Consider the following 26,883-nt stretch of genomic DNA (forward strand, 5'->3'; position numbering starts at 1 on the left):
TCCCAGTGCGTAGCCCTGCCCAAATTCTGAAAATGTCATGGTGTTTTCTAAACTAGAGATAGAGAAAACATCATGGTGTTTTTTAGCAGGGGCGGGGTCATGTACTGGAAGCCAGCAGATACGGTGCTTGGGGAGGAATTCGGGGGAAAAGACAAAGCAATTACTTGTAACTTTCTAGAAGATGACCTGCGGAATGTCTGATGTACACTGGAGGTCCCTTTAAATCACCACCACTATGCCTGAGCCTGAGTTTGGCTATACAAGCCGAACTTCAGCTGCACATACCTCTTCAATCACTGCCACTAATCAGAGTTCAGCTATTAAAAAAAAAGCCCAACTCCATAGCCGCAAATTGCATTGGAATGTTTGCTGCCTCTGCCTGATGAAACTCCTTACTGACCAGCAGCCAATGAATGATGTGCATTACAAAAAATAAAAGAGAACATTAATAGCTTTTTAATAAGGGCCAAAATAACACACAGGCCTTAGCTGAGGCCTTGATGATCTTTCCCTACTGGCAACAAATCCCAGGCATGATCAGCCAGCTGGAATTTATCATTCTTACACGCAAGATGCCAAGTGTGACACGTTGTGCAATGAAGAACTGAAAAGCTGTTTTTTAACCTTTAGGATAACCTTGTTGATTTCAAATAGGGACACAAGTACAGAGGGAACAGCGTGCGCTACAGCCAGGAAAACAAACTGCTATATCTTCATGTTCCCTATGTCGTATACAGCTATCCAGCCAATAGGGAATTGTGATTAACGCCATCTGGACAGTCCTGAAATATTATCTGACAAACAATAACATACAATGAGAAGGCATAGACACAAATATAGAGCGTGCTGTCCTCTTCATATAATACCAACTATAGAAGGAAAGCTTTTTCTGCTGGCCTTTTCAGCTGTACATAAGTGCTCCACAAGATTTCATTTTATTTTATTAAATTAATGCAATTAAAAGCATCTTTCCCTTTCCCTTTGCAGCCAGGTCTGAATTTGGAAAACTGTCTGAAGCTGAAATTGAACTTCTTTGTCAGTCTGGTATCTGCACTTTATTATTAAAACTTTATTTATTAAAATACAAAAAAAAAGTTTAGAAGTTTCCTATGACCTTTATTACACGTGAAGTAGTGACTGGCAGTATAGAGGGCTAATATTAACCCTGAAGAAACTGTAGCTTACTATCCTATGAATCTGACAATACCCTGGTAGCTCAAATGAAGCCAGTCCCATACTAAAGTGATTTAATCTCAATTTAACTGAGAAGGTTTGAAGTAAATCAATGAAAACTAAGTAACTAGCACTCTTGCCTAGTAACACAAGAATACCAGATTTGATCTCCCAGCCAGGGCACTACCCCTGTGTTTGCAGGGGTTTCCTCTAGGAATTTCGGTTTCCTTTCACATCCTCCAACACAGTAGAGATATTAAACTATAACTACAGTAAACACAGTAGAGATATTAAACTATAACTATAGTAAACACGGTAGAGATATTAAACTATAACTATAGTAGCGATACTAGTTTATGAGCTCTTCTGACAGTGAGCTGTGTAAAGCGCTTCAAAAAATGTCAGTACTATAGTAATGCATAATAATAATAAGGCTATAAGTCCCTTTAAGTAACCTGTTATGCTCATTATATTAATTATGAGGCTCGGTCACCACAGGCCCCTGCTGATTTACTGCCATCCTAAGGCTCCTTTCACACTTTACACATGGCGTTACAATGCAATTCTATGCAATTGCAACGCAATGCTGCTGAAAACTCACATCGTATGTTACTGGTGAATTGCAATCCGTACAGTGAAACATACAGTAACATTAAACTATGCTTCACTGCCACTGTAAACAAGCATGTTACTCTGTAAACGCACTTTAATAAATGCTTTATCCCAGCAGAACCTGCCGTAACGCACCACAATCAATGTGATAGCGCCTTAGGAATATTATTGCATCACGTTGTGATGTGATGATATTGTCCGTTGCATCGCAATGCAATGGACACAGTGTAAAAGAGACCTAAATCCCCAAAATGTAATCAAGAATGGATAGTTACACTTGATACTACATCTGGTAGATGCTTGAGCAGGCAGCAGTAGCTTCGCAATTAAAGAGTGCAATTCCTATCCTGACCACTAAGTGGCACTCAAGGCACACATGTATGTAGCCTGTGCTTGAAAACGTCTCAGCCTACAATTTGCAGTGATCAGATGGTAGGGGTGGCACTGCTAAGGAGAACTCTTGGAGAAGCATGTGACCATTTTGATCAGCTGATACATTTGTAAGGCTCTTAGTTGCTGGTCACTATTATGCGTTAAACCAGTAAGTCATCACAGCAAATCAGAACCTTACAAATCTATCAGCTGATCAAACTGGTCACATGCTTCTCCATGAGTTTTACTAAGGATTGCATTCCTTATCAAAAGCCGATATCGTTTAGTACAAAACATATTTTTGGTAAAACACATGCCTACACCACACCTTCAATCACACCTTCATCACACTTAAAGACACTGTCGTAAATATAGGGGATGCGACTCCTGTTGTCGCGGGGGTCCCGCTCAGGGACTTTTGGGGGCAGGAGGGGTTGCAGCATAAGAGGAGAGTGTGGCAGATCGGTGGGGAGGGGGGACATTTCCCCCCCTCCCTCACCTCGGGCTCTCCTCTCAGCGCTCCCCCTCCTGCAATCATTGGTGGCAGCAGCGGCGGCAGGCTGAACACATTACCTCCTTCTCGCTGGAGGTCTTCCGATCTCTAAGAGCTTCTTCCTGTGTAAACTCGAGGGGCTATAGCGCAGCGCTGGGAGTACGGAGAGCGGTGGTGTGGGGACACAGAGACAGAGAACATGCCTCTGTGTCCCATCTGAACCCTCCCCCCAAGAACCACCTTGTTTTCTGTTTAAGCCTGGTACACACTTTTAATGATAATTGGCCATTCATTCCCCAATTTACCACCTTCGTGTAATATGAGGGTCTACACATATTGAATACTATGAGCAGATTGTGTAGGTAAACCCTCATACTACATGGAGGTGGTAACATTTGTTAGTGATTAGCCAATCATAATTGAAAGTGTGTACCATTCTTTATAGTCGGGCACACCATGAAGAATTTATGAGTAAAAGACATTTTCTTTTTTCAAATGATACTAGACCTTTCGTCTATCCTTAAACTTCCTTTATATTAGCATCTGCAGATAAGCAAGGGAATCATTTACAGATTGGACATAGGACATCTAGCACGATGTAACAATTGTAGGGGATAAAGACATTTATTTATCCAGATTTGTACAATAGACCAAATACTGGAGAGTGAAGGAAGACAATAAGAAAGCGCACACTAAAATATTGGTATAGATGCAGGGACAATGCCCTGTTGGAAAGGTCTCACCTCGTATGTGGGGCTAGGGACACCCGTATGGGTTGTCAGCAGTGGAGCTTGGGTCCCTCTTAACAAGCTTGTCCACCAGCTGAGCGTGTGGTAAGAGGATTAAACACAACGGTGAATGGCTGCAGTAAGACAGATTCAGTAATAGGAGTATACTTTATTAGCCACGCGTTCCACAGGGCACTTCCCTGCTTTCTTAACTTGGTACAAGCTTACTCCGGCCAGCCCAGGAACAAGAGGGTCTACCGTTTAAACCCAGTCCCTGGCTGGTAAGAGGGACGTGAGCTCAACTTATGTGTGTCCCTTGCCCCACATATGAGATGAGACCTTCTCAAAAGGGCATTGTCCCCACATCTATGATGCTATTTCAGTGTGCGCACTCTTTTTGGGCCACGGACCGGGGGATGGGGACCCCTGATATTACATACGTCTTTTTTATTTTGCTGAATACTGTTCTTTATGATTCTGGCCATGTATTTTTAGTGCCAATGTCATGCATTCATGCAGTAGAATGAAGTAGGGGCTGACCAGATACCTTCCTCTATGGACCTGCACAATAAATCTTTCTGCCTGTACTGGTTAGCAGTACAGTTGTACAGTTGCCATCTTTTTATTTTTTTATTTTTTTTTTACCAATTCAGTAACACTACCAAAATTCAGAATAAAGACTGCACCTTGCCTCACTTGTACCTACAGACAATAATCTTGTAAAAGATGGAAGGGTTCTCACACAGGCCAGATCTCTACAGTGAGCCAGCGGGATTTACTTGCAGAAGCAAATGACACGCTCAAATTCTGAAATGTATCTGCAGTGCTACACACTGAGCTGGTGGTCATTTCAGATGCAGCCTTAGTGGTATGCGCTGGCGTTCTCCTTGCTGTTCTACCAAATGTAAGTTACACAATTTTTTTGCATAGCTGCTCCCGAGGTTTTCAATTTAGGTTAGGTCACTTGCCCGGAGGTCTGCCTCACCGTGGCACAAGTGTCTAGTATAATATACTTTGCATGCAAACCATATTGGAAGCTAAAGTACCTCCTAGTTTAATTAATGTTAGCACTTGTCTTGGATGCAGGGCATGCATTTTTCAGTCTGGCAGAGGCGGTGTATGCCTGTGCGATTAACCATTCAATTGCAACATGTGTTTAGGGATGCACAGCCTTTCCCCCCACACCAAATATTAATTCTATTTATATTGTTTCAAGTATTGCACCTTCAGTGCAGGTTCTTGAATAAAAAAAACAAACATTCACAACATCCTTGCTTTACAGCATTTTTCATATATGACTTTTGCACAGGTGTCCGCAAGATCTAACTGGGTGCTAGACATTCCTGCCCATCATTATTGCACTATGCAAATTACTACCATCTGTGTTGAGTTTTTGAATTTGCCCAAAATTCTTGGTAGTCATTAGCCAGTGTGTGCATAGTCTTGGAACAGCTGAAAAAAAGTCATGCTCACCTGATTGTTGTGGGCAGCGGTTCTGTTTCTGGTAAAGATGATAAGGATGGAGTCTGAGAAGTGCTACTGGTGAGACTGCTCTTTCTAGGGCTTTTGAAGGAGCCAGCAGTAGACTCATCATCAGAAGAATTGTCCTCAGAAGACCCCAGAATAAACCGTGAGAGGGGAGGTTTCTTAACCTTTGTATTCCCAGGCTGTGAAAGGTTCCCTTGTGAAGGCCCAAATCTTACTTGTTTCTGTTCTGCTATTTTAGTAGATGCATTTTTTAGAGGTACTGCTGACATTGCAGCTTGTGTCTGAACATAAGAGGTGGCTCCTGTTAGAATTCCAAGGCACTCTTCAGATGTGGAGGGACCTTCTGCCTCCTCTTGCTGAGAATGTTCAGTATAATTTGTATCAGGCTCCATGATGCTGTCACTGATATGCAAAGATGCTTTGTCCTTCTTATAGTTAATGTTTCCTTTGAATTTCCAAAAGAACTATCACATAGCCAGTAGTAATGGCAATAGTCAGATCACTATTCAGATACCTAGGGGGAAACAAACAAACAATGCTTAATATCTTAGTTTCTACGTGGGGTATCATACTGTATCAGCGAGGCTGATACAGATTGTCATTTGCATGCCAAATTAACAATGGGTAAATGGGTCTTTCATGTTTATTTATATAATGATTTTTATACATAATATATATATAGGTGTATTTACACATTTATCTATGTTGATGAGAAAAAAAAAACGTCCATCAAAGTCAACATTTTTACTTTGATCCCGAGAAAGGAAAAATCCACATAGGTCAATATTTTTTGACCCTGACACTTCATTTAAAAATGCTGTTTCTAGCAATAATAGCAGTGGATGTCCTCAAAGAACGCTTGAACTAAGTGAATATGTACACTATAGCCAAACCTGGGGTGTCTTCAGTTTCCCCATAAACCGAGTGGCCCCTTAGCTTCACCAGGCTCCGTTAAATTTTGAATCTACACTACCATACACAGCACATCAACATTCTATATTCCATATTTCCAGCAGGAAATCTATTGAAGATCGATTGGACTGCAGCGGAGTGGTCCATGACTCAACCCCTGCTCCTCCTCACCCCCGATGGACCAGACTTTTCCTTCCTGTTCAATCAATAGTTTTGATTGATTCTAGGTCAAAATCAATTGATCAGACATGTTGGTGCAATACATTTCTGGCAGGTTAGAATCTGTCGGGAATCGAATGGGAAAATTGATAAGTGTATGGTCAACTTTAAGCCAGTTTTCCACTAGAGTCCCGAGACAGCCGCCAACCATGGGTGTCCGCCATGGACCAGGATGTGGTCACAGGTGGAGCTAAATTTACATGAACTTAGCAATGGTAGGACTTAGCAATTAGACTAGGACTATGGTACGGATTGTGAGCGCCTCTAACACAGTTACCCCCCTCCCTTGTTTAGATAAAGACAGGGACCTCCCATGTTTAGTGACAGAGACTTCTTCCAGTTTGGTGGTGACAGGTGCCCCCCATTTTAGGTAGTGACAGGGACCCCCACCACACTCACTGTGATGTGTCCCGTCCGTCGCCATTGCCTATCATGTAGAAGTGAGGCAGTGTCACTCAGACCTCCTGTGGACACCGTGCTGCATATGCGGAAGTTACATATGACGACACTTCCTGCATATCATTGCGGTGTCCGCGAGGTACTAGCGCCCGCTTCTCACTGGTCGTCGTCTGATAGGAGGTCTGACGTGGCCTGTTACATGATAGGCAGCGGGAACGGACATGCTGTTTGTTTGTCCGGGGGGGGCAGCTCCCCCATTTTGCCCCTATGTGCCCATGATGCCAACACTTGTTCAATAGCTATGAACAGAATGTGGGTTGTGGAAATGTTAAAGCTTGCCTCTGGGACTATTTAGATTTGTGTTTAATTCACTGTAGTGCTTGAACTTCATCTGTTCATCTGTTGTTGGACTCACTGCCGACTAGTGTGTTGTGTAGCTATTTTCTGGAACGTTTTGTGTGTATTGGGTGCCCAGTAATTACATAGTGTCAACTGACTTGTATTGTGGTGATACTGAGATATTATTGGACACCACAATTATGGTAGCTGAGGTGTCAGTGTACAGAGTGTGCTGTTTTATGCCCGGAGTGACAGCCAGAGATCCTGTGTGAAATCTATACTCTTTCTGACACCATCCAGTAAAAGTAATACTACAAAACTTGAATATGACCAGAGATCTATTGCTGCCAGAGCAGGGCACACAGATTTCCAATAGATTTCAGCATGAAATCTGTGCAGCCACCTCCACCTGTCAGGCCCCCCAGGTTTTCCCCATGTAATGTGTACCTCCCAGGCCCATGGTGAGTGTGTAAGCGGTCTGTGCCTGCATGGATATGCAATCCTAACAAATAAAACCTAAGTGTCTCTGCGTCCCATGTCCATGTGTGTGTTTTCCCACTCTGTGCATGTGCAGACACGTGCGGCTTGCAGTGGAGGACAGGGTCAGGAAGGGTGGGCGTGTGTCTGCAGTGGTGGACGTGCACGCGCACATGTGGGACATGTGCGCAGTGGTGGACATGCACGCGCGCTTGGCAGACATGAGCGCGCGTGGCGGATGTGTGTGCGCGCAGCGGGCGCATGCACGCTGACAATGTGACAGTGACAGACCTACAGCTCGTTTTAAAACTGGCTTAGGTCACCTAGTGTATGACTAATCCTGATATACAGTAGTAAACTACCGGTACTTGCCCAGGTCCCTTGAAGTTTACTGCAGGGGGATTTTACTGTATGAATATGTGGATATTTCTTTTAATTTAGCTATTTCAGCCACATATGTTGATAACAGGCAGACACAGACGTGCAGCCAAGCATTCTATTTAGCTAAACATTTATAGTAGAGTGAGTCATCCTGAAGCGCTGAGTGGAACTATGATAAGACTCTTTTCCCTAGAAATTAATTTATCGAATGTATTCCCTGCTATAATTCAACTAGGGAATTATTTATTCTGTTAGGATGAAACTGAAGCATCTATGAAATAAGACTTCAATCACAAAGTTCTGACAGGATGGGATCACTAAACACCGATTTCTGCTGCATGTAATCAACTTGGTTTCAACACTCACTTGCACGTTCCAGATAACCTTTGTAATTAATATCAGCTCCATGAAATAGGTTTCTTATCTAAACAACTGTATCCACACTATCCCTAATGTCAGGGCCATTTTTAGTATTAGGCACTCCAGGCAGATGCCTAAGATGACATATGCAGAATGGGGCGCCACGTAGCTATTTTTAGAACACTGCTTTATGGAATTTTATGCACAACTGCTAGTTCCATTAAGAGAGTAATGGATGGTAAATGAATCACCTAAATGGGCACTGCTAAATTGCATAACAAAGGAGCCCTAAATAACATAATGATGAGGCAGGTGGTATTAATGTGCTAATTAAGCTGCAAATATTTTAGGGGCACAACTTACATATGCTGGCCCCCTCCCCCGGTGAAAATCTAATCAATGTAGGTTATGGTCTTACGATTTCTATTCCCAAGTGGGGAGAAAGATACCTTTCTTGGGGCACCAAAATGGCCAGTAACAACCTTATGTCAATGTGTATGTGGAACCTGCATATGATCTCCAGATGGAGAGCGTAGTCTTTCAGTGTTGCTGAAGCTAAAATATATGCACTATTACGGTACATTTTTTAAATCTATCCCCTGCACTCAGAAATGTTCCTCTGGCAAGAACGAGTTTTATGGCTGTGGTCACAGCGCTTTAAGTCCCCAGGGAGAGAAGCGCTATAAAAATAAGGTTATTATTGTTCCTTATCAGTGAGGATTACTCTATAGTCCAACTAAGTCCTGACTAGAGAGAGACTGTCACTCGCATCCCTAAATGTTAACTCTTTCAAGCAGAAAAAGAAGAAAAGAAAAACAGCCTATTATTTGTATTCTTGGCACTGTAGGACTTGTCTATCTCATCATGTCACATGTCATTTCAGGTACCCTTTAAGTGGAAAAATTTAGCAGAATAAGTGGTGCTTTATCTAAAAAAGTGAACACCCAAAAGTATTTATCTGTGGAACTTTGATTTGAAAGGAATCAGCTCAGTATGTTCAGAATTGTGGTTATTACATGTCACTGTTCACATTTCTGCAGTGGAAAAGAAAAACAAAAAAAACACTGCAGGATTTATATTTTGTATGCAAAACCATTAAAATGTGATGTCAGATGATAAAATTGTTTTTTTGGACTCCAATGTATGAAAGAGTACTGGCCATGAAAGGAATAAACATCAGAACATTTTGCTGAGTTGTATATCAGTTATCTGGAAAGACATAGGTCCTTATCCAGTTTACTTTTTATCCTAAGTTTTCTCCTAGGAAATCATTTTTCATCTTCTCTAAAAATACCTTTTCAGTACCTAGCAAATGAGAAAGTACTAAAAAGTAGGAATAAAAGTAACATGAAACGTATTTGAGTATCTTCTTGCATGGTGGGAGCATTAAAGGTATTTCATTAATAAGATTTGAAAATATCTCCTTGGAGAAAATTTAATAGGATATGGACCATAATCCAGAGTCATGGCACAAATTGGGTATCATTCATAAAGCATTACCCCATGCGGAAATGCTGAAAACAGCTGAATTTACCGAGCACTTAGCAAAGTGTTTATTCATAAAAGCTGTTTCTGCATGAAAAGCTGACATTCCTGAGCAGAGCGATAAATTACCGCCTTGTGCAGTGATTATGTTAACAAATGTCACCATATGTCAATTCATAAAGATTAGAGCAAGCGGTATCGCACGGAGATTACCGCTCCCTTTGAAGTAGTGATAAGCATGCAAGAACAGCTAAGCTAATGAGACAGACCTCCCATGCAGCAGCAGCAGTGAGAGCAGAGCAAAAAACGGCATGCCGGAATACCAAGGCTGTTTTTTAACCCCTTGGGTAGCCGTCTTCAGATTTATTTCACATCACAAAGCCTGCATGTGTAACTTTTTTTGAAGTTCTAAGCTGTGGCAATTAAATAGATTGTTTAGAAAGACTAATAGACTTTATTTCAGGGCAAACAGAGGCAGTTTAAAAAAAAATGCACATGTAAAGGGATGCTGGGGCCACCTCTTCTATAGTAACGCTGTCTCTGGAGGAGAAAATGTATCAACTCGGCAGCTTCTCATGTTTCCGCCAGCCTACCGCCAGCCTAGTTCAGGAAAACACTGCAGTACTATCGCAACTGTAAACATTTTTATGAATGAGCACAAAGAAGTCTAAAATACCGAATGCGGTATTTTCCCGCACAGTTTTTTTTTCCCGCACTGCTTTTATGAATGATAGCCAATGTAGTAATACTATGATTACACATACACATAGGCATGACTACCAGGGAAGGGGCCTGACTTCTTACTTCCCTTTCCCCCCTCTCATTGCCCCCCCTCCTGTGCTCCCCAGTCACACATACACAACTACCAGTTGATTCTGTACAGTGGAAAGCACTGCAGAAGATGACAGCACTATACATAGTAAATGCATTAAAATGAAGGATGGCATATTGTGATATTATAGGTCCTCTGTCAATGTTGTTATAGGTAATAACAATGACTTGACCTTCATTTAGCACAGCTCATGGTCTGTGGTCAGCTGTTTTCTAGGAATTGTAAATAGATATTCTTCATCACTTCTTTTGGCTATCAAGCTTCAGAACATGATAACCTGTGAAACAGGATTCCCCCCAAACAAAATCCTGAAATAGCATCATACAAAAACACAGTTTATTTTAGCTGTTTATAATCTAAACCTGTGTTCAAGATAATAAAAATGCTTCAGTATTACAGATAAAGCCTGAAGAACCAGAAGTATTCTATGTCATATACCGTATATTTATATTTTTTAAAATCATTTTATGGTTGTAACGATCGGTGTCAGCAAGAACTGATTTTCTGATTATTGGTGATCTGCAGTATCACCAATAATACAGATGTTATACCTGATTATGTGGTGATCTGCAGAATCACCAATAATGCAAGTATAGCAAGACACAGGACACCCAGTTGTAAGATAAGTGTTTGGTGCAACAGTAAATATAGATAGAGATACCCACTATCCCAGAGGAGCTGGTAAAAGGAGGTATCTCTAAAGAAAACTGTAATCAGTACTCCAGCAGGCTGGAGACACAGATGAGTTAGTGATAGGTTCACCCGAGGAGCGGGTGATGCACAGTAAGACAATGTATACTGATCACTCGTGGAGCGAGCGATTCAGACTGTACTGCGGCAGGTGATCACCTGAGGGGCAGGAGATCCAGACAGTACCGCGTAGCTAGTCACCTGAGGAGCAGGTGATTAAGACTGTATTGCAGCTATCTACCTGAGGAGCAGGTGATTAAGACTGTACTGCAGCTATCTACCTGAGGAGCAGGTAATTCAGACTGTACTGCAGCTATCAACCTGTGGAGCAGGTGACTCAGACTATACTGCAGCTATCAACCTGAGGAGCAGGTGATTCAGACTATACTGCAGCTATCAACCTGAGGAGCAGGTGATTACTAAACTGAGAATCCCTCACCAGAACTAAGCTCACTGGTGAGGGCAGAAGAGTCAGACAAGCAGGTTCGGCAACACACGGACAGATACAGTACAAAGGCAGAAGACTGAATCAGAGTGAGGTATGTGAGAGAACGCGGAAAAGCCGCCGCGTGTGCTGCTGAGGAGGCGGCGGATTCCGCGTCCAATGCGGCGGTTTGCACGCGGAAGTGTGCGTCTGGTGACAGGGCAGAACGCGGAAAAGCCGCCGCATGTAACAACAGTAAGGCGGCTGGTTCCGTGTCCAGCACGGCGGTTTGCACGCGGCAGCATGTGTCTGGTGTGGCTGAGTCTGTTAGTGCACATAGGCTTAGGAATACACGCGCGCGCGCTGAGAGGCAGAACTCTTATACTGGGCAAGGAGAGATCAGCTGATCACGCCGATCAGCTAACTCCAGAGCAGGTTACTATTGGTTGATCAATTAGGGGTGGTGCCGGAGAGCACTACTCCATATATAGTTACTGCTGGCCAGTCTCAAGTTGTCTGCCGTTGCGAACACTACGTGGAAGCACTTAGACCTTAGTCAGATCCAACAGTGTGTTTGAACCAGGTGGACCTGGGAATTCACACTGAGCCAGATTACTTGTACTGTTATTCTGTTTATGCTTAGACTAGTTCCAGGGTGTAGAGACCACGGACCTCACACCCAGACTAGGGAACTTGTGTTATCTATCTGTTATTCTTCAGACTAGTTCCAGGGTGTAGAGACCACGGACCTCACACCCAGACTAGGGAACTTGTGTTATCTATCTGTTATTCTTCAGACTAGTTCCAGGGTGTAGAGACCACGGACCTCACACACAGACTAGGGAACTTGTGTTATCCATCTGTTATACTTCAGACTAGTTCCAGGGTGTAGAGACCACGGACCTCACACCCAGACTAGGGAATGTAACGATTATGCCACTACTCAGATGACTGAATGTTGGTGATCTGCGGAATAATGGTTTTACAGGACCTTACCACAGGAGTTGGCAAGGAACACTCAGGAAACCAACAGAACAGACCAGACACAAGGCCCCTCAGTGGGGCTGGAAGGTACAGACAGATAAATACAGTTCTAACGGTCACCTGTGGAGCAGGTGATTCAGACCTTACTGCAGTCTCAGAGATACAAATGACGCGGCTCTAATGGTCATCTGTGGAGCAGGTGATTCAGACCTTACTGCAGTCTCAGCGATACAAATGACACGGCTCTAATGGTCATCTGTGGAGCAGGTGATTCAGACCTTACTGCAGTCTCAGAGATACAAATGACACGGCTCTAATGGTCATCTGTGGAGCAGGTGATTCAGACCTTACTGCAGTCTCAGCGATACAAATGACACGACTCTAATGGTCATCTGTGGAGCAGGTGATTCAGACCTTACTGCAGTCTCAGCGATACAAATGACACGACTCTAATGGTCATCTGTGGAGCAGGTGATTCAGACCTTACTGCAGTCTCAGCAACAAGTTCCTTCCGTAGTCTGGACTCTCCACGGGGAGGAGTCAGACAGGGAGAGGGAAGGACAGAACGTGAGTGACACCAGATAGAGGGTGTCACTAACAGGTCTGGCGTTCTGTAACGATCGGTGTCAGCAACCAGAGGGAATCCGATCCTTGGCGATCCGCAGTATCCCCAAGAATACAGATATACCCGATTACTGAGGATCTGCGGAATCGTCAATAATCAGATATGTCTAACCTCTAGACACCAGGGAGAGTGTAAGTGTTTGGTGCAACAGTAATGTTTTGAGGGCTGCACCTCAAGAGCAGGTACAGGGCAGCAAGGAGTACTGCGCAAGTACAGATTCCTTCCGAAGGCCTAGACCTCCCCGAGGGGGGAGTCAGGCTGAGCGCAGGAAGGACAGAGCGTGAGTGACACCAAAGGTAGTGTCACTAACGGATCTGGGAACTGCCTCTAACAGTAAGGTCAGTTCTCGCGGTCGGGCAAGCCAGGTTGAAAACACACGGACAGACAAAGTACAGATTCAAAAGGCAGAGGCGGAGTCTAAAGTACAGGCAGGGTTCGGCAACAGAGTATCAGAAATATCGAGGTACAGAATCAGGAGTGCAGATGCGGAGTCTAGAGGCGAGCCGGGGTTCGGCAACAGAGTATCAGAATAGCAAAGTACAAGATCAGAGTTTCAGAAGAATGGTCAGACAGGAAAACAGGTCATGACAATAATCACAATCAAACTAGTACTTTAAACTATCAACAGAATCTGGCTAAGTGTGGATCCCCGACTCCGGCCGGTTCTAGCACACTTTGGGATCTGACTATGGTCTGAGTGCCTTCACGCAAGTGTTAGCAATGGCAGACAACCAGCAACTGACAAGCAGCAGAATATATAGTTGCTGGACTCTGCTGCCCCGCCCAAAACATTCAGCCAATCATGAGTCCTGCAAGAGTCAGCTGATCTTCCTGATCAGCTGACCCTTCCCCTGCTAGTATAAAGGTCCTGCATTCAGGCCCGCGCGTGCATAGCTCTCCATCTGTCTAGGTGCACTAACAGACCCAGCCACACCAAGCACATGCTGCTGCATGCAAACAGCCGCTTTGCTGTCAAGACATGCGGCGGCTTTTCTGTGTTCCACCACACCGCCAGACGCGTGCAACCGCTGCGTAGGACGCGGAGTCAGCCGCCTAGCTCTTGGCACATGCGGCGGCTTTACCGCGTTTCCTCACAGTACCCCCCCCCTGAGGCGTGGACTCCGGACACGCCCCAGGAGACAATGATAGCGACGTCCTCATCTCATACCCACACTCTTCACCTGATCAGATACCAAAGTCGAGGACCGTCCTGTGTCAGATTCAGAATTTTGGAACAAGGTATAAATGTAACAGTCACTAAATTTCTCGCATTCCGAACATAAATACAAGCTCTCACAGGTGCGAAAGTTCTCATGCGTGACAACCGGTACATCAGGCGAAAAACATTTCCCACACTCAGAACATGAATAAGTTTTCTCATCAGTGTGAGACTTCCAATGACTGAGAAGTTCAGTGTTATTTACAAAACATCTTACACACTCAGGAGATGAATAAAGCTATCCCCCGCAGTGTGAGTTTCTACGATTGACAAGATTTATGTTATGTTTAAAACATTTCCCACACTCAGAACATTAATGTAATTTCCCATCAGTGTGAGACTTCCCATGACTGAGAAGTTCTTCCTCACATACAGAACACCAGTACAACTTCTCACCAGTGTGAGATTTCCCATGAGCAACAGGTCGCAGTTCAGGTACGAAAAAGTCCCCACACTCAGAACATGAATATGATTCCTCATCAATGTGAGACTCCTCATGACTGAGAAGTTCTTCCTCACATACAGAACACCAGTACTGCTTCTCACCGGTGTGAGATCTCCCATGGGCTACAGGCGGTAGTTCGGATACAAAAGGGGCCCAGCACAGAAAACATGAATACTTTTTCTCATTGGTGTGAGACTTCCCTTGACTGAGAAGTTTCTCCTCACATACAGGACACACGTATAATTTCTCACCTGTGTGAGATTCCCCATTAGTCACAGGTTGTCCCTCAGGTACAAAAGAGTCCCCACACTCAGAACACGAATATATGTATCCCTTAAAGTGGGGCCTACTATGGTTGACAAGATCCAAACCATGCTCAGAACCTGAATGTGGTTTCTTGTTACTTAGAACCTGGTCAGATGATGGAGCTGAAGACTGTACGGTTTCAGACTCCTGAACTCGATTTGCTGCCATAAGCAAGCTTGACCCTTGCACAGCAGATTCATGACTATAGATAGAGCCATCACTCTCATAAAGTTCGGAAATGTTATCCGCATAATAGCTCTCTATCTGTTGTTCCTCAAAACTAATCTCTGATCCCAGTGAGGTCGCACTTCCCCTATACGAGTTCTCATCAGAATGCAATTCCTCAGGAATAATCGGGGGTGCAAGATGTACGTGGGACTTTCTATGATTGAGGAGATCTGCATAATATACAAAATCCTGTTTACACTGTGAACACGGAAAAGATTTTTCAGACGGACGGGAGATATCTAAATCGGGGTGATATTTAAGCGACAGATTTCCCACCATAAGTTTAGTTACACCAACACATGGTTTCTGGAGGCCAGGATCTGAACTAGCACCAGAACCCTTATTTCCCGGGGATGGCGCAGCAGACTCCTTAGAACTCGGGCCTCTCACCGTCCCCAAAAAAATTTTCTTGGCTTTTTCCTGCAATTTCGTACCCAGTGGTCATGTTGTCCGCAATAGAAGCAAAGACCCTCTAGGCGTCTTCGCGTCCTCTCTGATTCAGATAACCTAGAGTGGTGCCCTATGAATTTCCCTGGTGAGGGTACTCTAGATTGAATTACAGAGGAGGGTGACACTGATGCAACAGAGTTTAAAATACACTTAATTGACTCAGTCAGTTGGTTAACCTGAGTCTGTAATGTATCAACCGTTTCCCTAACCTCCTTAAGAGTAGCGGTTAACACATCGATCCGTTCATCAAGTGTCACCATGTTTTTTGGGTCTGCCATTCTGTAACGATTATGCCACTACTCAGATGACTGAATGTTGGTGATCTGCGGAATAATGGTTTTACAGGACCTTACCACAGGAGTTGGCAAGGAACACTCAGGACACCAACAGAACAGACCAGACACAAGGCCCCTCAGTGGGGCTGGAAGGTACAGACAGATAAATACAGTTCTAACGGTCACCTGTGGAGCAGGTGATTCAGACCTTACTGCAGTCTCAGAGATACAAATGACGCGGCTCTAATGGTCATCTGTGGAGCAGGTGATTCAGACCTTACTGCAGTCTCAGCGATACAAATGACACGGCTCTAATGGTCATCTGTGGAGCAGGTGATTCAGACCTTACTGCAGTCTCAGAGATACAAATGACACGGCTCTAATGGTCATCTGTGGAGCAGGTGATTCAGACCTTACTGCAGTCTCAGCGATACAAATGACACGACTCTAATGGTCATCTGTGGAGCAGGTGATTCAGACCTTACTGCAGTCTCAGCGATACAAATGACACGACTCTAATGGTCATCTGTGGAGCAGGTGATTCAGACCTTACTGCAGTCTCAGCAACAAGTTCCTTCCGTAGTCTGGACTCTCCACGGGGAGGAGTCAGACAGGGAGAGGGAAGGACAGAACGTGAGTGACACCAGATAGAGGGTGTCACTAACAGGTCTGGCGTTCTGTAACGATCGGTGTCAGCAACCAGAGGGAATCCGATCCTTGGCGATCCGCAGTATCCCCAAGAATACAGATATACCCGATTACTGAGGATCTGCGGAATCGTCAATAATCAGATATGTCTAACCTCTAGACACCAGGGAGAGTGTAAGTGTTTAGTGCAACAGTAATGTTTTGAGGGCTGCACCTCAAGAGCAGGTACAGGGCAGCAAGGAGTACTGCGCAAGTACAGATTCCTTCCGAAGGCCTAGACCTCCCCGAGGGGGGAGTCAGGCTGAGCGCAGGAAGGACAGAGCGTGAGTGACACCAAAGGTAGTGTCACTAACGGATCTGGGAACTGCCTCTAACAGTAAGGTCAGTTCTCGCGGTCGGGCAAGCCAGGTTGAAAACACACGGACAGACAAAGTACAGATTCAAAAGGCAGAGGCGGAGTCTAAAGTACAGGCAGGGTTCGGCAACAGAGTATCAGAAATATCGAGGTACAGAATCAGGAGTGCAGATGCGGAGTCTAGAGGCGAGCCGGGGTTCGGCAACAGAGTATCAGAATAGCAAAGTACAAGATCAGAGTTTCAGAAGAATGGTCAGACAGGAAAACAGGTCATGACAATAATCACAATCAAACTAGTACTTTAAACTATCAACAGAATCTGGCTAAGTGTGGATCCCCGACTCCGGCCGGTTCTAGCACACTTTGGGATCTGACTATGGTCTGAGTGCCTTCACGCAAGTGTTAGCAATGGCAGACAACCAGCAACTGACAAGCAGCAGAATATATAGTTGCTGGACTCTGCTGCCCCGCCCAAAACATTCAGCCAATCATGAGTCCTGCAAGAGTCAGCTGATCTTCCTGATCAGCTGACCCTTCCCCTGCTAGTATAAAGGTCCTGCATTCAGGCCCGCGCGTGCATAGCTCTCCATCTGTCTAGGTGCACTAACAGACCCAGCCACACCAAGCACATGCTGCTGCATGCAAACAGCCGCTTTGCTGTCAAGACATGCGGCGGCTTTTCTGTGTTCCACCACACCGCCAGACGCGTGCAACCGCTGCGTAGGACGCGGAGTCAGCCGCCTAGCTCTTGGCACATGCGGCGGCTTTTCCGCGTTTCCTCACAGGGAACTTGTGTTATCCATCTGTTATACTTCAGACTAGTTCCAGGGTGTAGAGACCACGGACCTCACACCCAGACTAGGGAACTTGTGTTATCCATCTGTTATACTTCAGACTAGTTCCAGGGTGTAGAGACCACGGACCTCACACCCAGACTTGCGTTATCTATATGTTATTCATCAGACTAGTTCCAGGGTGTAGAGACAAAGGACCTCACACCCAGACTAGGCATTGTTGATATCTGTTATGACTTACTGCTTTCCTGACTATCCCTTTGATCTCTGATTCGGTACCTCGCATATCTGATATTCTGTTGCCAGACCCTGCTTGCCTTGGATACCGAATCAGCCTTCTGTCTTTGTACTTTATCTGTCCGTGTGTTGCCGACCAGGCGTGCCCAACCTCGAGAGCTATCTCTCCTCTTAAGAGATAGTCTCCAGATCAGATAGTGACATCCACCTTCAGGTGTCACTCACTCTCTGGCCCTTCCTGTCTCCAGCCTGACTCCACCCCTTGGAGAGTCTCAGGCTGCTGGAAGGTTCCTGTGCCCTCAAGAGCAGTATTCCTTTACTGCCTATGATCACCTGCTCTGCAGGTGCATTACTCAAAGTACTACTGTTACACCAAACACTCACATACCTAGAGGTGTCCAGAGGTTAGCAATATATCTGTATTATCGGTGATTCTGCAGATCATCAATAATCAGGTATATACTCTCTGCTGCTCCAGTCCCCCGCTGGCAGCTTTCTGACTTCGGAGGTCGGCGGGACGCATTGCGTACATTTTTACGCATTCCCGCTAGTGCAGGAACATTGACACATACATTTTTACGCATTACTGGTTTAATGCGTAAAAATTTACGCATTAAACCAGTAATGCGTAAAAATGTATGTGTTAATGTTCCTGCACTGGTGGGAATGCGTAAAAATGTACGCAATGCGTCCCGCCGACCTCCGAGGTCAGAAAGCTGCCAGCGGGGGACTGGAGCAGCAGTGAGTGACTATGAGGGCACAGGATGGCTGCATGGGGCTGGTAGAAGACCCAGGTAAGTGAAACTCATTTTTTTATTTTGCTTGGACATTCCCTTTAAGTGTGACCTAGCTCATTGATTAACATGAGTTCTCAGTTGAAAACAGTTTTTTTGTGCAGAAAACGCGCACGAAAGCCGACAAGTGTGACCCCTGTGAAAGCAACATAGGAGAAAAGTAATGTATGGCCCATTTTATTTTGGAAGAAATGTACTTGTTATTTGGATGTGTTTACGTGTATTTGAAATTTTACAAATTTTGCGATAGTGGTCGTTTAAGTATAAACTCTGTGAACTTTCATTGCTCTTGGGCCACTTACCGCTTAACAGCTGGAAAAGTTATTATTTCCTAGGCAGTCTTTTAAGTAAAAACGAGTTTAAAATCCAGCATGGTATGTTAACTCCATACTTAAAGAACTCCGTACTAGGGACATGTCCCCTATTGAACATGGAATCTGACAAACTTGGCCTTATACTTACTTACTGCATATTTGGTATTATGGTTCCCTTCTACTATACCACCCATGGCAAAGTGGTTAGCATACTCTTTACTTGATCGAGAGTTAGACTGGAATAAGATATTTACTAATATGGCTAAGGCCTCCTCATATATTATTATTAACCGTTTTCAGACAGCGCTAATTGAAATCTACGCCCTGGTTTGGGACCTGTTATCCATTCCTTGCCAGGACATAGAGTGCAATTAGTGCGCAGCACCGACCTGCTGCTACCGCCGATTGTGGTGTACTCCCAACACTACAACCAACTCGTCCACCTGTCGGTACGACAGCAGAGCTTTGTGATCCGGTCAGGACTGATTTTATTGGCTCCTGACCCGTGAACACTGTGAGCCAATCTCATTGGCTCACATTTATCACAGGGTCAGAAGCCAATGAAATCGGCTCCTGACCGTCTCACAGAGCTCTGCTGTCATATCGACGGCAGAGCGAGTGAGCTTCAGCGATGGGAGAGCAGCACGATCTACGAATCCATGCGGCGTGATGTTGGTAGGAACTGTTTTTCGTACCAGCAGTCTCTGGTCCTGTGTAGTGCAAATCAGTATTCCAGTGTGCAAGGGGCCTCAGTGTTACCGCCGATTTCTGTTAGGGCTAGATTATGGTTACAGTGGATATCATTTACAAGAAAGTTGATCAAATGCTTTAGCTGTGAGTTGAAAATGTACCATTGCTGAGGCCATGAGGGTCACCAAGGTTTGGCAGGTGAGGCTTGAGAACTCCTTGTTTATAGTATATAAACCTGGGTTCTGGCCTATTGGCTGTATTGATGTATACAAATGTGGATATGATTGTAAGCTTGAACTGCTGATTTTAGAGTTAAATCTCAGCCAGCATTGTATATTAAAGAATCTAGTGTTTTGTGTCATTGAGAACTCAAAGGTCATGCTTACTTTTCCTTTATAAACACAATGCAGTACTGTTAAGACTTGAGTACATTGAGTGTTGAGAATAAACAGACAATCGCCATCATAGTGCAACTCTATTATATAGTAAACACAGGCTGTATTTTCTGTCTTACTGATTGGAGCAGCGAACTGAAAGGTTAGCCGGTTTGGCAGCAGCACATGTGAAGACAGGGACAACCCACTAAAACACACAGTGCCGCAGTGGCAGCCCTGTGATTACAATAGAGTTGCGCTGTGGTGGTTATTGTCTGTTTATTCTGAGATCTTCCATAAAAGATCTTAAAAGGTGTTGATGGAGAGGGGCGTAAAGAGACGGATATTGTGCAGCGTGAATTGGAAACTGTGTTACGGGAAGCACATTTCACTTGATAGGAGTTTGGATGCATTTAGATATCGGTGTGTAACAATTCTGAGATGTGGCAAGCCATAAGGATATTGATGAACTGTAGAGATTAATGTCAAGTGGGATGGCTATATATAGATGGCACATAAATGGCAGATGACATTCAATGTTGAAAAATGTAAAGTCATGCATTTTGGTCGTACCAATGGTCTAGAACCATTCAAAATAAATATGTTACAGCTGGCACATCAAACTTAGAGAAGGACTTGGGAGTACTCATCGACAACAAGTTAAATAAACGTATTCAATGCCAAGCCGCTGCAGCTAAAGCTAATACAATTTTGGAATGCCTTAAAAGGGAAATAAAGACTCGAGATGCTAGCATAATATTGCCCCTGTTTAACTCTCTAGTAAGGTCACATCTGGAATATGGAATTCAGATCTGGGCACCACATTACAGGAAATATATTGCAGTTTTAGAGCAGGTGCAGAGACGAGCAACAAAATTGATACGAGGGATGGAAGGTCTCACTTACCAAGAAAGGTTAGATAAACTTGGTTTATTTAGTCTAGAGAAAAGACACCTTAGAGGGGCTAATTAACATGTATAAATACATCGGAGGGCAATATAAAAGCTTGGCGGATGAGCTTTTTGTCCCTAGGCCTTCTCAAAGGAAAGGGTTCTTTACAGTCATGGGCGTCCGCAAATTTTTTTCCAGGGGGGGGGGGGGGGCAAAAAGTGGGGAGCGAAAAGAGCCGCAAATCTGGGTCGGTGAAATGGAGCTACGTCATGCGGCGCCGCGCCGACAAATGGGTGTGGTCATGAACCAGAATGTGGGTGTGGTCATGGGTGGAGACAAGTTTACATGAACTAAGCAATGGTGGGACATTAGATTAGGACAGTGGTGGCAAACCTTTTGGAGGTCGAGTGTCCAAACGGCAAAGTCACTTTACTATCACAAAGTGCCAACAGCAATTTAAACTAAATACAAACGTTTTAACTCATACATGAACATTATGGAAAATTGAGTTGAAAATAAACTGTGAAGATAAACAATTTCATCCATCGTACTCCTGAAAAAATTATTCATTTTTTTTAGAACCTCCCAGTTTCATTTTCTGCTTTAAAAAGCGGAAAAAGTAGGTTCAATGCTATTGTCTCATATGATGATGATTCAGCTTTTTCCATAGTCTCGCAGTTAGCAATCATGTGACCCCCAACAAGACAAATTCAGCAATCATGAGCCCCCCCCCCTTCCTCCCATCAAGACAAATTCAGCAATCATGAGGCCCCCAACATGACCAACTCAGCAATCATGAGGCCCCCAACAAGACAAATTCAGCAATCATGAGGCCCCCAAGACAAATTCAGCAATCATGAGGCCCCCAACAAGACAAATTCAGCAATCTTGAGGCCCCCAACAAATCATGAGGCCCCAACAAGACAAAGTCAGTAACCCTGAGGCCCGCAACAAGACAAATTCAGCAGTCATGAGGCACATAAATAGACAGCTTTTCACATAAATAGGCAGAATGCCCCCTTAATATGTAGACACCTCTTACCTGGCAGCAGTTCCCCAAAATACACTCAATCTGACAGCAGTGGTTCCCCAAAAATAGGTAGCCCCAGGTCTATAGGTGTCCCCAGAATAGGTGGCCAGCAGTATAGATGTCCCCAGAACTGGCAGCCAGGGGTAGAGATGTCCCCAGAACAGGTAGCCAGGGGTATATGTGCCCAGTATATGTAGTCAGGGGTATATGTGCCCAGTATATGTAGGCATGGGTATATGTGCCCAGTATATGTAGGCAGGGGTATATGTCCCCAGTATATGTAGGCAGGGGTATATGTCCCAGTATATGTAGGCAGGGGTATATGTCCCAGTATATGTAGGCAGGGGTATATGTCCCAGTATATGTAGGCAGGGGTATATGTCCCAGTATATGTAGGCAGGGGTATATGTCCCAGTATATGTAGGCAGGGGGATATGTCCCAGTATATGAAGCCAGGGGGTATATGTCCCAGTATATTTAGGCAGGGGGTATATGTCTCAGTATATGTAGGCAGGGGGTATATGTCCCAGTATATGTAGCCAGGGGGATATGTCCCAGTATATGTAGGCAGGGGTATATGTCCCCAGAAAAAGTAGCCAGGGGGATATGTCCCAGTATATGTAGGCAGGGGTATATGTCCCAGTATATGTAGGCAGGGGTATATGTCCCAGTATATGTAGGCAGGGGGATATGTCCCAGTATATGTAGCCAGGGGGATATGTCCCAGTATATGTAGGCAGGGGGTATATGTCCCAGTATATGTAGGCAGGGGGTATATGTCCCAGTATATGTAGCCAGGGGGATATGTCCCAGTATATGTAGGCAGGGGGTATATGTCCCAGTATATGTAGGCAGGGGGTATATGTCCCAGTATATGTAGGCAGGGGGTATATGTCCCAGTATATGTAGGCAGGGGTATATGTCCCAGTATATGTAGCCAGGGGGATATGTCCCAGTATATGTAGCCAGGGGGATATGTCCCAGTATATGTAGCCAGGGGGATATGTCCCAGTATATGTAGGCAGGGGGTATATGTGACAATCCAGCCCCGCGATCCCGTCGAGATCTGCTCCCGTTAGCGTACGCAGGAAGTACGGGCGCAGACGGACAACGAGACCGGTTGCTGGATCGTCAGAGGGAAGAAAGAAAAGGGCGAAAGAGCGTGCCAATCCCGTCTAATCTGCTCCCGTTAGCATACGCAGGAAGTACGGTGAACAGACTGACAATAAAGATTGGTCGCGCAGCTGCCGACAATATGTAATGGGACAAACATCCACCAATCCCGTATTACTAGGCCACTGTTGCCATGCAGGTCTCATGCACTAGAGACTGCTGGAGGCAAATTCACTGTGTGCGTAGTAAACGGTTAAGATTGGTTGGAGGTGTCCATACATGTACAATTCTGATTGTATATACAATCGGTAAACTAAAAATATCGATTTCGCGCTGGAAATCGGGTAAATAAAGTAAACTGCCACCACTCTCTCAAGTTCAGGGAGGAAAGAGACTCCCGCTATCATAATACGGTAGCCAGCCCAATCACGTTCAACACGCTCAAGTCACCGTTCGGGGAATAGTCACTTCCGACGGCTTAAAGACTGTGAGCAATGTGACGTTAAAGAAAGGTTGCTGGGTCCCTATATGATGCAATCTCGAATTGTATTTACAATCGAGGAACGAAAGTTATCGATTTCGCACAGGAAATCTGGTACTAGCTAATCCTAGAAGGAAGAAACGGTTATTTACAACCTAGCTAGCAAATCAACAATCATAAGCAAATCATAAAACAATGCGGTAGTATGACTGACTCTTCAGAGGGCAGATTCGTTATAGCAGCAATCAGATGACCAGAACAGGCACAAGACTGAACGATAAAATCGTTAGTTTATTTCTAAACTACATACACACAGCTTATTTTAGAACAGATTGATTGACAGAGAGAAGGGAAGAAAAGGAACAGAATGTCCGATTATATACAGTTCAAATACCGTTATTGGTAGTCCATGCGGCAATCGCAAGTCTTTGGCGAAAGTCCCAAAATGGCGGTTGCCATGCGGCCAACAGGCCTTTGTTAGAAAGTTCAAAGATGGAGGTTTTGGCCCGTGTCCTTGCGGGCTGCCAGGATGTTACTAGGCATCAGATTGAAGGTAAAGGACCCTGGACTTTTGGATCATGTCAGTTTTGTTCCTCACTGTAGGTGGGAGGAGTTATGACACATACAAGTCCAGCCTTGCAATTTGAATAAGGCAATGCCCCCTTAGGCAGGGAGAGGTTTTGGGCCAATTCATATTTTGCCCGCTCTCAGCATGCCCGTAGGTAATATCAAGAACCCGAATGAATATTCACAATCAGCGTAAGTGTGTGAATCTGCTAATACCAAACACGAGGAGTCTGGATCGCTAATAGCACCGCCCCCCCCCCCCCCCCTTTCACCTTACTGGCACTGGTTCCTAAAGATCCAGAGGGCTGAAAATCTCTCAGGACCAGTGTCATGTGGAATCTAATAAACTCCGTGAATTTGAGGGAACTGCGATCTTGGGAACACCAGAAATATTACCAAACTGTGCCTATTTATTAAATATAGGTTCTTCAGTTTGTTGAATGCTTGGGTGCCGCCAGATGGCGTGATAAGGATCATTCCTGTCTCCTTTCAACTCAGGCCACAAGGCAGCTATGTGTCCGGCTGTCTACAAGTGGATGCATAGATTGGTTCTGTCAGGCTGATATCTACCCTTCACCTGATGGATGAGGTCATAAACACCTCAGGGGTCCCCTGTGCTGGCAGAGAATCTTTTCAACAGGAGGCTAATTAACTGACCATGAAAAGATTTCTCCAGCCCTTTGGCGAAGGGAAAAAAAAGTGTATTTAAACCAAAAACTGTCAGTTTGGTTGGTTTGCGAAGACTAGCGTTCATAACTCCATGACGCATTCGATATGTCATATCGACGGCGTCACAGTATATGTCCCAGTATATGTAGGCAGGGGGTACATGTCCCAGTATATGTAGGCAGGGGGTATATGTCCCAGTATATGTAGGCAGGGGGTATATGTCCCAGTATATGTAGGCAGGGGGTATATGTCCCAGTATATGTAGGCAGGGGGATATGTCCCCAGAAAAGGTGACCATGTGTGCCCCAGCAGGAGGGGAGCAGCGCAGAGAAGAGGGAGAGCTATGGGCACTAACCTTAGGGGGCTCTCCCTCCCTCTCTCGCTCTCCCCTCCGGAGTCCGGAATGAAGTGTGCAGCGGCTGGGCAGCGGGCGGAACTTACCTCCTCACGTCGCACGCGCCGGATGGATTAGCCGCTACTCTGGTCTGATCCAGACCAGAGTGCGGCACCAGAACTTCCGGCGCAGAAGCGAGACGAGGTAAGTTCCGCCCGCTGCCCAGCCGCTGCTCACTTCATTCAGGAGGGGACAGCGAGGGAGAGAGAGCCCCCTAAGGTGAGGGAAGGGGAGATGTCCGCCCTTCCCCACTGTGCCCATAGCTCTCTCTCTTCTCTGCGCTGTTCCTCTCCTTCTGGCTGCATGGGCACGCGGCCAGGGGGGGGGCAGCGGGCGGTCAGGCTCGGGCAGATGCCCGGTTTTGCCATATGTGCGGACGCCCATGTTTACAGTAAGAGTGATTAAGATTAGAGATGGCTTGAACCTCCGATTTTCGGTTTGCGAACCTCGAACGCGAACTTCCGCAAGAGTTCGGTTCGCATGAACTTTCGCGAACTGCAATAATCTTCAATGGGGAAGCGAATTTGAAAACTAGAAACATTTATGCTGGCCATAAAAGTGAAGGAAAAGATGTTTCAAGGGGTCTAACACCTGGAGGGGGGCATGGAGGAGTGGGATACACGCCAAAAGTCCCCGGGAAAAATCCGGATTTGAAGCACAGGAGTGTTTTAAGGGCAGAAATCACATTGCATGCTAAATTGGAGGCCTAAAGTGCTTTAAAACCTCTTGCATGTGTATACATCAATCAGGGAGTGTAATTAGTGTACTGCTTCACACTGACAGACCAAACTAACTGTGTAATGCACCGCAAATAGCTGTTTGTGTAGTGACGGCCGTGCTGGACTGGTGCGCACCATGGCCAGAGTGTAGGCGATAGCGGATTTCAAGCCCATATGGTCGCCGGGCTGAGGTAGCTCAATGACAGAACAGTGACTGTCCAGCTGATCGAATTTGGTCTGTCCACAATGAAGCAACGACCTTATTATCTTGGGTATGCCTCCCCCGAGACACTCATATAGCCGGCGGTCATTGCTTCATTGTGATACGCAAACCCCTTCACCGTGGCAAGGTAATCATCACGAAGGGGAATTGACACATGTACATGCCTTTTGTTTTGTTTTTAGGCAGGCCTGTACACGCACCAGAAAAATTATTATAGCAGCCTTAAAAATTCAGGAATCCGCCTGGGGTCCTGGACCCTGTTGGTGGTGGCGGAGAAGGCAGTCAAGCGGCATGCAGGCAGAGCCTGTGTGGGGAGCGAATTAGTTTTGGGGCAGGCAGTCACACGGCGTGCAGGCAGAGATGCTATGTGGGGACTGACTTAGTCTTCGGGCAGGCCTGACCGTGCTTTGCAGACCAGGCATCCATGGTCAGATGGACCCTTGACCCCCACGCTGTGTGCCAGAGATAACACCACTTGCCTTTCAACATCACAGTACAGTTTGGGTATCACCTTTTTTGAGAAATAGTTGCGTGATGGTATCTTACACTGCAATGCGTGGCTTTGCTTTTGTGTGCTGCTTTTCCTCAGGTGGTCATCCCATTGCAGTTTGTGCTTTGTAATCATGTGCCTTTGTAAGGTAGAAGTCCCTAAGCGGGTCTTGGTCTTTCCATGG

The 26,883-nt window shown here is 45.2% G+C and overlaps 2 protein-coding genes across 3 annotated transcripts in view; both read right to left on the reverse strand.

Annotated features, from left to right (window-relative positions):
- Positions 1-26,883, reverse strand: part of ACACB (acetyl-CoA carboxylase beta) — a 193,107-nt gene that overhangs the window by 148,035 nt on the left and 18,189 nt on the right. For both annotated transcript variants that reach the window (XM_068239413.1, XM_068239406.1), the window contains exon 2: positions 4,852-5,380. In XM_068239413.1, the coding sequence (XP_068095514.1) occupies positions 4,852-5,258 (407 nt within the window). In that variant the 5' untranslated portion in view covers positions 5,259-5,380. The remainder of the gene's footprint in view (positions 1-4,851; positions 5,381-26,883) is intronic.
- Positions 14,526-15,470, reverse strand: LOC137525909 (zinc finger protein 84-like). The gene has a single exon (XM_068247148.1). The coding sequence runs from the start codon at positions 15,468-15,470 to the stop codon at positions 14,526-14,528; it is 945 nt and encodes a 314-aa protein (XP_068103249.1).

The sequence above is a fragment of the Hyperolius riggenbachi genome, chromosome 1 (genome assembly GCF_040937935.1).
Source record: "Hyperolius riggenbachi isolate aHypRig1 chromosome 1, aHypRig1.pri, whole genome shotgun sequence".
NCBI classification, from domain to species: Eukaryota; Metazoa; Chordata; class Amphibia; order Anura; family Hyperoliidae; genus Hyperolius; species Hyperolius riggenbachi.